At 47.3% G+C, this 12146-nt stretch overlaps 2 protein-coding genes across 2 annotated transcripts; both read left to right on the top strand.

Moving 5' to 3' along the window:
- Nucleotides 1-92: 92 nt before the first annotated feature.
- Nucleotides 93-6266, top strand: C922_03250 (hypothetical protein; the record flags this gene model as incomplete). Its single annotated transcript, XM_008818842.1, has 2 exons — nt 93-6025; nt 6215-6266. 2 exons carry the CDS (start codon nt 93-95, stop codon nt 6264-6266), a joined length of 5985 nt encoding a protein of 1994 aa, XP_008817064.1.
- Nucleotides 6267-9512: 3246 nt separating this feature from the next.
- C922_03249 (hypothetical protein) lies at nt 9513-12100 on the top strand (the record flags this gene model as incomplete). Its single annotated transcript, XM_008818841.1, has 4 exons — nt 9513-10875; nt 11066-11202; nt 11468-11725; nt 11873-12100. The coding sequence occupies 4 exons, from the start codon at nt 9513-9515 to the stop codon at nt 12098-12100; spliced, it is 1986 nt and encodes a 661-aa protein (XP_008817063.1).
- Nucleotides 12101-12146: the final 46 nt, after the last annotated feature.

The following is a 12146-nucleotide window of genomic DNA, read 5'->3' as shown; positions in this document are numbered from 1 at the left end:
CCGGGCAGGGTGAAGTATCTACGTGGGGCAGAGAGAGTGGCCCCTCCGACGCACCTGTTGCATTCGCGGTAGCCCAGTGGAAGAAGCACAAAATGAAAGAGCACGAAATAAACGGGCAAATAATCGCCCAGGGAAACTACACCCGCAGAGCCTTCCAAACAAACAACATTAGGATAAAAACGAAGAGCATAGTGAGTGCCATAGAAAACCTGCCACCAAAAAACACGAACCTACTAACCCTGAATGAAAATTTAATCTCCAAAATAAGGAGTGACGGATTAGAAATCATAAAAAAGGAAGGAGAAATATTAGACGTGAATTCGAAGAATGTCTGCTACGCCCTGAAAAATGGAAAGTTTCGTTTGATTAATCAGAATGGTGTTAACACTACGAGGATAAAGCTACCCTACGACAATGAGGTAGTCTATGTAGCGTTCAATAAGGAAAATGGAAAATGTCTCCTTCTCTTGGACAATAAGGGACATCTATATGTATACAGTATTAATGAGTACAAAGTGGATTTAATCCTTTGTTTGAATTTCCCTCCATATCAGAAGAAATCATCATCATGGACCACATTTTCCTCCTCCAGTAATGCTGGTCTTGAAAATACATTAAAGAGTGGCTTCCCTCTAAAGGCCAGTTGGCTACCCAAGAGCGACAATTTTTTTCTGACTGGGCATAACAACTGTTTGTACATTTGGAGCATCTCTTTGCTGATGAACGTGATGACTGGGAAAAAGTCGAAGGAAGAGGTGGATGTCACTGACCAGCTGGTGGCCGGGTGCGCTGTCACGCTGCTCTTTGAACCGATAATGCGCAGGTACAGCTACGTGGGTTCTAAGGAGGCAAACAATCAATTAGGCATCGAAGCGGACAACACGTCGCAAAACACCGCGACTGAGGAGAAGACGATGCTAAATACCTACTGCCTGAGCCTCAAAGGAAAGTACCTCCTCGCGCTGGTGAATAATCACTACGCAATCATTTGGAAACTACAGCACAGCAATGAGGGAATCAAGTTTACCCTTGTCGGTTTCAGCTCCCTCCAGAAGGAATTGAAAACGGTTAAAGCGATGCTGGACACGGGGGGATCACATAACGGGGGCGCCCAAGCGACGGGGGATGCAGCGGATCATGCGGTGGGACTTCAACACAGTGAGGCAAACAGCCGAGGCGATCCACACAGCCGAATCGATCAGTACAGCCGAAGCTGCCTCGACGTGGAAATATCCTCCGTGCACATATTGAACAGCTTTTTTGAAGCCAACGAACGTGATGATGGCACAAACCAGAGCACCTACTATCTGCTCGTTTTCCACAGCTCGTGCTGCATATCTGTTTTCCCGTTTAATAATGAAGGTGACCCCAGCGGAGGAGACACAACGGAGCGTATTGATATACTTAGAGAGTCTAGCGTACAGAATATTTTTCTCGAGAGAGATAACGTGAGCATCGAAAACATTGAACTCTTTGTGGATCCCTCGGAGTTCTTTGTCTTTTTTAACATCTCCTACCGTGAGGACTTCTCACACATGGCGGACACCAGCAGGAGTCTGATCTTCATCCTCGAAATATTCAATAAAAAGAGACTAGATTTTAAAATACCTCCCAAATTTGTCCAGCTAGCTAATAAGTCTATTTTGCCCCTCTGCTCCATCAGATTAATCAAAACAAACGGCTGCCTTAAGTTCTCCAAAGTGTTAAACGTATCTGTGTCTTCTTCGTCTTTAAATATAATTAACCTCTTCATGTTTTCCATTATTTTTAATTCGTCCAAGAAGAGTGTAAGCGTGCAGTCTTTTTCTGCTCCCATTCCACTCCTCATGGGGGACGTTTCGGGTGGCAGTGCCATCCCCGCCACTGCTGATGGGGAGACGGAGGCGGGAGTGAAGCGGGAAGGAGAACCGAAAAGGAAGGATATTAATCGGGGAAGCGAATTCGACAACAAGGGTACGAAGCGGGAAGAAGAATCTGACAACATGGGTACGACGCGGGAACAAGTGCCCACTGCTAATGGAGACCAAGCGACAAGGGCGAACAATGAGGCTTTCTCTTCCTCAGGGCACCCTGGCCGAAAGATCCAACCTGATGATATGAAAAAGGAAAATGAAGAAACTGTGAACATACAGAAGAATATAGCTCACTATGAGGAATTCCTAAACGCGATAATGACTTCGGGGGTGGGAAGTCAGCACGCACCCGATGCAGTGACAGGCAGGGGGGCCATAACAGGTTTCCCAGAAAATACCAACGGTGGGCATCAGAGTCAAAGGGAAGTTGCTACCCTACCACATGGAAGAGGAAACTCCGTCCAGTCTATGAGTAAGGATGAAATGACATTTTTGACTTCGTTCAAAAGGGGAGGGGTCGACACAAGCATAACGACGCAGGGGGAAGTAACGATAGGTACACCTCCCCCTGTTCATAATGCCAGTGCGGACGTGATAGCTACCCGTGATGGAATCCCCATCGCAAACGGTGATGCGAACCCGGGCAGTGACGAAGCCTGTGTTACCATAAAGAAGAGGCTAGAGGATCTTATGGGAAAGGGTCACGGCGACGAGGCAGCCCAGGCATTCCAGGCATATCAGTCATCCTACGCAGCGGAAGAAGGAGCTCATACACCAAAGAGACAATTCATGGGTCATCCCGAAATGGAGCATGTGGATGCCCTGACCAGCGGAAGGCACAAAGGGGAGCAATTAAAGATCCAGCAGAAGGTGTGTGAAGGTGGAAGAGATGCAGCCGCTGTCAGGGGCTCCCCTGATGAGGGCCTTGAAAGTGCAGGCAGCAATTTTTATGTAGAGGAAACCCCCCCGCAGAACGAGAACCCCATTGGAGAAATGCAGATGAATGAAAATTTCGAAAAATTGGAAGAAGAGAAAAAGGATGAAGAAGTAGAAATCACGAAAAGGTTAGGGCCGACAACATCGCATAGGAGCAGCAGAAATGAGGGCCACCCTGATGCGCTTTTGTCCTCTATGGAGGGAGGAAGGAGCGTAGGCCCCCAAGGAGAAACAAACTCGCTATCCCTTGACATACCACTTTCCCCTCACGCTGAGGCGAAAACAGAAGTTAAGGAACAGGAAGAAAAAAAAACCGTCGAACATAACAGCAGCATTGACATCATAATGTCGACACATGAGGACGCACTGAGGAGGTTTATGGAATGTGAGGACGGAGGTGAGCCCAGCGAGATGGACCATCCGGAGAAGTCGGACGAGGAAAACATTCCCAAACTGGACAGTCAACACAGCATTAATGACGGAGAGGTAGCCGCCGCAGAGGAGGTTCCACTGGAGGAAGACATAGAGCACAACGAGCCTTATGAGAAGGAGAACGATGGGGGCGGGAAGAAGGAAAAAAATCTGAATTCCTTTTTACAGAAATTAGGGTTCTTTAAAAGTAGCCCCTCCACATGTGAGGAGAAAGCAGCGGAGCGAGCCTCCCCGAAAGCTTCTTGCGCGAAGGCACCCCCCACAGTAAGCAACACCAACAAGGGGGATCTCCTGAACGAGGGAAAAGATGAAATGGAGAAGGAAAAACAACTGAAGGTGTCATTACTGAAACGTAACAACAAGTCAGACAAGTGTAACGAGGTCTGCGGAAGTCGTGGAAGGGAGCACTTGGTTTGGGATCCCACGGAAGGAGGAACTCCCATGGTAGATAGCGAGACCAAGTCGATGGTGAAAAAAGAAGAAAATGAAATAATCGCATTGAACAAATGCTCTTATAAAGAACGAGAAGGGGTGAGCATTAAGGCCGCCTTGAGTAACAGCACTCCGTGGGACCCTACTGGGGAGGGACAAGCAGCAAAAACAGCAGAAACGTCAGAAACAGCAAAAGCAGCAAAGGCAGCAAAAACATCAGATGACTTTCTCAAACAGATGTGTAGCGAGATATGCAGAAAGGTCAGCGACCAAATGGCAGATATTATATACAAGGAAATTAGAAGCTTTGGAGTGGCAACCCTCACGAAGGAAGCCGCTGCTCAGGGACAAATCAGGGAGGCTCACTTGGAAGGAAGCATTAATCTAGGAGAAAAGAAGTCATACGAAGAAATGGCAGCCTTGGTTAGCAATTGTAACAGGAGGATGAATGAAATGATGGAGGAAATGACCAGCCTGAGGAATGGAAATAAAAATATGAATGCGAAGATTCTGTCCATTGGCACCACGGTCGGGAAGATTTACGATACACTGAAAGGGGGCGATCCCCACAGCGCCCGCTTACACTGCGGGGGCGTGAACTGTGGCAACTGCGCGAGCGGCCATGGGGTGTACCATCGAGGACAGAAGACTAACGGGTATGAAGTGAAGGTGGAGAAGCTGATAAGCGAAATGGTCGCTTTTAAGAAAGGCATGTACACTGTGACGAGCAAACTGTCGGAGACATTATCGTGCATGTCGGATGAATTGAAGAGCTCCTTCGCCAAGTCGGTAAAGGCGAATAACGAGCAGCTGAAGAGGTGGGCACTGCAGGATGTGCGGCACGGGCGCAGGGACGAAGAGGGGGAGGGACATCAAATGGGCGCTACCACGGAAAATGGCGTAGACTACGACGTAGAGCACGATAGGGTCACAGGACAAGCAGGGAAAAGACACACAACACCCTCTTTTAACAAAGACATGGCGGACTTCTTTAATAGCGCGCATCAAAACGCCGTGAAGAAAATTATGCCCGCTGTTATCTCATCGGAGATTCAAATTCAGTTCGCCAAAAGTGTAATCCCTGGAATGAAGGAAGCTTACAACACGGGATTCCAGTCAATGAAAGAGTCGCTAAACTCGTTGCTAACAGAAAACAAGCAATTGATAAGTAAAGAATTGTATGCCATAGAAAAGGCAGTGCTGTGCGAGAAGGCCGAGGGAGGGAAAAGTGACGACACGCTAATTTCGATTAGAAACAAGCTAGAGGAACTGCAAAACGAAATGAAGCTTTTTACCTTCAATATGTATAAGCAGATTTCTTACCTGCGGGATGATATTAACGGGATTGGGAAGGCCCACATGATGGAGCTGGCCGATGGCGGGGAACTCGACCATGCGATGTTGCGTGCGTCGGGAGAAGACGCCGCGGAGGAGGGGGAGCAGCAAGAGGAGGAGGACGACGACCAGGCCAGCTCCGAAGAGGAAGAGGAGGAGATGGACCCGCGGGACGATCACAAAGGGCATAAGGAGCAGAGCGACTACCCGAATGAGGGGAGCGAACGAGCAAGTCGCCGGAATGACCCCAACGGGGAAAGGCAGTACGCATATCCAAGCCAGAGGTCCATAGATGATATCCAAAATGGAACAAGTAGCAGCTCCATCGCGGAGTTAAAACAAGAAGAGGATTACCTCCCCCCCAAGCCACATAACGACACTTCAGATATTCTTATCAAAGGGAGAATTAACCACCTACTGAGTGAGGGAGAACTCAACCAAGCATTCACGTTAGCTCTTTCCATCGATATCGAAAGGAACACAAATGCTCAGTGGCTGCTTCAGATGTGTCGTCGATTCAATGTTAAGCATCTCCTCAATGAGAGGTTGTCTCTAACACAACCAGTACTACTAGGGATAAGCAAAATTCTATGTGAATCCCTTATGAGGACATCAAACTTGACAATGGAAGAAGCTGACTTCAGAATGAAATGGATTCAGGAGTGTCTCAAACAGTTGGACGTAAACCATTCAGACTTAGTAAAAACCAATTCGTACATTTTTGTAAAAAATATGTTTAATAACATTTCTGCGTTTAGCTACCTTGTGGGGAAAGAAATTGGGAAGCTAAACGAGAGCGTCGTCAATTTGGCAAATCTTGACTTGAACAGGAGGATACTCTTAAATGAAGATCCTCATTTGAGGGAGAAGAAGATGCACAGCAGGTCTGGCGTAGAGGAGACTGAGGCTCTGGCCAGTAGGAACCTGTACTTGGGTTCTCCCCAGAAGTATTATCTGCACAACAAGAACATGCTTGTGGCTCTGCAGGAGAGGCTCATGCTTATTAGGAAGCTCCTCAAGAGGTACTGCTGGGAGAGGTGCGGAGGCGGCGCGGAAACGGCGCGACAAGGGTGCAGCATCCGGCGCGCGTCGCGTTTCGTTACGTGTGTGAAAACTTCGCATCGCCTTGCACTCACCGCTGAGTACTTCTCACCGACGCGTACTTCTTCCCACAGCCGACTTGTAATAACATCTCCATTGGCACCTTCTGTTCTCCACCCCCGCAGCATTATCGACAGCCTGGGCGCCAACGAAGATGCCCCCATGTGCAGCAGGTAGCGCCCCGAAGCCGCATCACAGAAGGTGGTATACTTACCCAGCATGAAGAGACCCCATTTTTATCTTCACTTGTAACAAATGGAAGGTAGACCCGGAGGTGCAGAAAGGGAAAAGGAATAAAGGAAAAGTGAGAACGCCCCTTTTTTATGAATGCACAGACAGTCGTAAGGAAGTGTAGGCTGCGCAAGGTGGATAACTATAAACTTGCCGTTCATGCGTGAGTTATTACATGTTTTGTCTTGTTCCAGCGGGAGCACGTCCCCCCGTCGTGAAGATTTCCCCCAATTGTTTAACTATGCCGTGTGTGTCTTATTTTTTTTTTTGGCCACATCCCTGTTTTGTGCATGCGTCGATGGGGATTTCTCCCGGCATAGGAGCCCCTGTTTATGTCCCATTTTGTGACCCCGCATATGTGTGACCTTTTTTTGCGCCCTTTTTTTTGCGCCCTTTTTTTTGCGCCTTCTTTTTGCCACCATTTTGTTCTCCACTCCTCTGGAACCATGCATCAAGGCGTTCCCCAGTCATTGCAAGTCACCTTTGTTATCCCCCCGTTCATTTTTCACGATGGGGAAAAAACGTAAATATGTTTATAGAAAATTCCCTCGCGCGGGTCTTCGGTAAGGGTAGGTAACCTGTTGTGTCCCTCCGTGTGCAAGTCAGAGGAGGATCCTTTTTTTTTTTTTTTTTTTTTGTCCAAAGTGGTGCCCAATCTCTCAGATTGACAAAGCCACCATCAGTGCTGTCACTAATTTTGTCACCCCCAATTTGGGGAAGGGCCTGCAGAAAGTGGACTAAGTGTCAAAAGGGGGACTTACATGGAGCAGAGGGAAAGAAGGGTGGCATATGAAGGAACCACGGGGGTCCGGAATAGTATATATTACGGTGCATCTTCTCACAGGGAGGAAAAACCCCATCCCCAGAGAAGTATACATCTTTACGAATTCCAGGTGATGTGCGGCAGCGATGATGAAACTCCTTCGGGTAAGGTCCTACATTTGAAATGGGATTTGTCCGGCACAGTGCCCCCTCACTTGTTGCGCGCAAACGGCCCTACATAGTGGGTATTATCATGGTAAATGCCTCCCATGGTAACGTCCAACATTCGCCCCCACGTGGATGAAGATAATTGCACATGTGTGCGCTTATAACCATTCTGATCGTGCATTATCGCTCTATCCCCGCTTTTAAGAAAGGATTCCACCTGTACGGGGTCCTTTTCATGACGCATATGCAGGGGGCACTTACCTCAAACTTTGGCATGAAGGTGTTGTCATAAAGATATTGGCATAAAAATGTGTTAAACCTTTTTTGAGTATCGTCCACGGGTATCAATCTCTGGCCCAACTAGGAGCGCTTGAGACGAATGGACAGGCAGGTTGCTTTTTCGGAAAAAGGTGGGGGACTTGAAAGGAGAGGAATAAAATGTGTCCCTGTCGAGTCTATTCTACTCTAAATATCTTATTATGCTTTACCCGCGCTGTGTTTTACCCCGTTAGGTTCCACTTTTTCTGGAGCGTCCGGTAGGCACATCCGTGAGAGACTCCACGCATGCGCATTCAACACCACACAGTCATGTTCTCTTTTTTTTTTTTTTTTTTTGAACACTCGTTTTTTGTACGAAGTCGGGATGGGGTTTCCTCCCCCGAGTTGTTTTTTTTTTTTTTCGCTAGTGTTAGTACCTTTTTTCCCCTGGGGGGAAAAATCAGTTGTAAATTGGAATATGCGTCTCCTCCACTTGGGGAACACTCTAATACGCCTCGGTTAATACATTAGGCAATACGTTCAGCAGTACATACTTACTGCGTATGTATATATATATACTATTATACTTATGTACATTTCTGGGGGATGGGGGAGGAGGGCGAAAATCCGCTGTTCCCGCGTGAGTTCTTCTATAGCCATACGCTGGGGACTCGTATAACTATGCACCAAACATGCATCATACGGGCTCTTACGGTGGAGGGAATATAAAAAAAAAAAGGAAACGACCCTCTCTGCGTGACACCAGTTTATGAGAACACAAAGCAGCAGCCCGCAAGCAGGTATTTTATTTGAGGGAAAAGCTATACCACTAGGCACCCTTTTTCCCCTCCTCATATGCCCCGAGCTATGCTTATTTTCTACAAACCACTGCTCAGTAGCAGTCACGAAAATAGATCGCCCCTTCCTTCTCATCGTTTCCCATGTCGCGCAATAGAAAAAAAAATAAATAAAAATAAATAAAGAGAATAGAAAAAAAAATAGAGTAGCTAAAAGAGCAATCAACAGGGAGGTTAACTCATCGGTTAGCTCATCGGTTAACTTACCTGTTAAGTGATCACATAAACGTTTGCTTACCTGTTTACTTATCCGTTTTACTTACCCGTTTGCTCCCCGGAGCGAACTAACAAATGAGATAAACCTGTTCGTTACACGAACACTGCATAGTTTTTTAGCGTCGCCTCATTTTTTTCACTCGCAACTCTACGAATACCAGAGCGGAAGAGAAAACCTATGTGTGCAATTTACGTGCGTATGGGACTACCTGTTCAAGGAACTCATATATGCGTACATCCGTAAGCCGCGTACGTATGCATACATATTTGAATCTTTTTTTTTTTTTCTTTTTTTTTGCCCCACCGTTCGCTTGGCGCCTTGTGCATTTCGACATCGTCCCTAAGCTAGCGTGAGCGAGCGAATGCTCTTGCATATGTCCAGCGCTGTTCAGCGTGGTGTCACTTTCTGTTGTTCCCATTTGTGCGTACCCTTTTGTTTTTCCCCTTTGACGTCACGTTACTGTACACTCGTTTAACTCCCCATCTGGAACCTCTTCCGAGTTGACTGCGTGTTTTTTTCTTTCTCATTGGAGAGTCACTTTCCCTTCCCAGCCCTACTACTCATATAACGACTCGCTGGTGCAGTTGTGCGGACACTCTTTTTTGGGGGGGAGACTACGGGGGATTGCAACTACGAACGTGCAGGTCGACGTTCATTTTCCCTCCCGTGTTAACACCCTCCTCTCCCCGTTTACATGTTCACAGTTGTATGCATATCCCCCCCTCTTTTTCCGCCACGCCTGCATATTTGTCAAAGGTTAAGAAGAGTGCCTGGCGTAGCTCCTCCGTTTCTACAAACGCGCAGTAGATCACTTCGCGTGAGAATAATCAAGTGTGGAAAAAAAAAAAACACAACGTCGCTTATCAGAAGAAGGGCACATTGGGCTAGCTACAAATTAGGAGTATTCCAGAACAAAGGAGTAGAGGAAAGATGAATAAGAGGACCCTGTCCAATGACGAAAACGAAAACGAGAAAAACAAAAGCGGCGTGAAGAGATACCTGATGAGCAATGATGACCCGTTTGAAAGCCAGAAAATGTTTCACGAAAACAACTGCGCGTCCAAAATGAGTGCCAATTCGCTAATCGAAATGAAGGAGGAAGAGCAGTACGTTCTTACCGACATGAATAACAACTTGAATGGAAATGATAACAACGCGGACATGAGTTGTGGCATGGGTCTAGGCAGCACCCTGATTGATGCCAATATGAACAATGATCGGGAGAACACCAAGTACGGGGGGGTTACCACGATGAGCGAATTTGGCTACGGAGGCGTGGTAGGGGGAAGTTGCGTTGTGAACAGCTGCGTGGGGGCCCCCAGGGACGGCGGAGCGAGCAGCCAGCCTCCGAACATATACTTCCCCAGCGACAGTAAGAAAAGAAAGGGCACCAAGTACACCGGAATGCCATTTCTCAAGAAGGAAAAAAACTGCGTCAACACATTCCTTGTTCTGAAAGACGTACCCAGAGATGCCGACGAGGAGGACATCAAATCCTTTATGAGGCCATTTATTACAAATACTAATCCAGAAATTGTCTTCGATCGGGATGGGATTATTGTGAAGCTTTACGATGATGAATTGAACAAGACTATTTTCAACTACTTTGATGAGCACCCGACACAGATCAAGGGCTCATTCGTGAGTGTCAAGCTGTCCAATCTTAGTGACGACAGTGGCGCTGCCGCCATTAATAAGGAGAACTTGGACGAGTACGAAAGCAGAAGCGTCGCCGCGAACGCCGCAGCGAATGCCGGCCAGATTGGAGGCCCGATTGGCAGTCCTATTGTCGGTCCTATTAGCGTCCCCATTGGTGGTCCCATTGTCGGAAATGCAAACAATCTGGGCAGCGGCGGCAACGTGCCAGGCACGAACAATGCTCCAGAAGGCACAAATAAAAAAACGGTCAAGCACAACAAGAACGAAGCTTCAAGAGTCATCCTTGTGTCTATCCTTAACATGCACTATCCAGTCGACATAGACTTAATATACTATCTCTTTAGCAAATGTGGAACGGTGGAAAAAGTCATCACTTTCTCGAGAAACCCGCTAATATATCAAGCCTTAGTTCAATTTCAGAACATCGAGACTGCACAGGAAGCCATCAAAATGCTACACAACAGGAACATATATGATGGCTGTAACACTATACAGATTCAGTACTCCTTTTTAAAGGAGCTGGTTGTCAAGGCAAACAACGCCAGCTCACGGGATTACACGGCGGATAACCTGGGAAAAAATAAGAACCTCTTGAATTTCCAGACCTCGCACGGTGTGCTGCCTACCCCGACACGTAAGAGGGGAGGAAATGTGACTGCCTAGCGGTGAACTGCGTGGCGGTCGAAATGGAGACACACCACATTCTTGTTCGTTAGCTGCTGTCTGCCTCTCCCTCTGACCTTGTTCCCCATTGGGGACCCAGACAACATTGTATTAAGCCCCTCATTAAAATTGTCCCTTTTTTTCTTTTTTCGCTCCTACAGGGAAGGGAAACGATTCCGAGTTGTACCTCATGCTGGAAAGGAAATTCAAGCTAGTCGACTTCGACGCGAAGAACCCCTCCAAAACGCCGGTTCTGATTTGTTACAACATACCGAAGGACTACACGGATGTGCATAAGGTGAGACGTGGGCGACGTGTGAATATGTTCCGCGCGGATGTATATATGTCTGGTCCGAACGGTGGGATGAACTTTGCCCAGATTTATTTAGAGGTCCCTTTTTTTACGCCACACCGTTACGGCTCATCGGTGCACCTCACCGTTACGACTCATTGGTGCACCTCACCGTTATGACTCATTGGTGCACCTCACCGTTATGACTCATTGGTGCACCTCACCGTTACGACTCATTGGCACCCTCCCCCTTTTACCCCCCTCCAAACAGCTCTTCAACCTGTTCAGCGTATACGGCTTCGTGTCTCGAATAAAAATCCTGCGGGATAAACCCGACTGCGCGCTCATTCAGTACGGGGGCTATCTGTTCGCCTCAGTAGCTCAGGAGTGTCTGCACCACGCGAAAGTTGGTGACCAGGTTTTGGAGCTCCACTTTTCGAAAATTCTAGACATTCGTATTGCGCCACAGCACAAAAAAGTAGAGTCGTACAAGGCCAAAACGTTCAGCAGCTACGATCAGCGACATTTGGTATGGCCCCAAGGGATGATGGACGAGTCTGGAAAAGTGCACCATGTGAATATACTCGTGTGTGTGCACCTCGTTTGTATGGCCGCTTATCAAACCCGAGAAAACACATGTGTACCTGTTTCTTTTTTCTCGCCCTTTCCTGTGCAGCTGTCAGACCAAGCGAAGTACATAAAGGGCGCGTGCAAGCCAACCAAAACGCTGTTCATATCGAACGTAAGCGATGAAGTAACAGAGGAATGCATGATGAACCTTTTTATGAAGTACGGAGAGATTAAAAAAATAAAAATCCAACCAGTTAAGGAGGGAAAGAAACACATAACCTTCAAAGTGGAGTTGAGTTCAGAGGACTTGGTAAGAAATGAGGAGAGTAATTAAGCGATATGGCAAAGCGGCAACAGAATAAGCAACGTAAACATTATAT

The sequence above is a fragment of the Plasmodium inui genome, assembly GCF_000524495.1.
Source record: "Plasmodium inui San Antonio 1 unplaced genomic scaffold supercont1.13, whole genome shotgun sequence".
Lineage (NCBI taxonomy): Eukaryota > Apicomplexa > Aconoidasida > Haemosporida > Plasmodiidae > Plasmodium > Plasmodium inui.
This window is presented reverse-complemented; position numbering and strand designations above follow the sequence as displayed.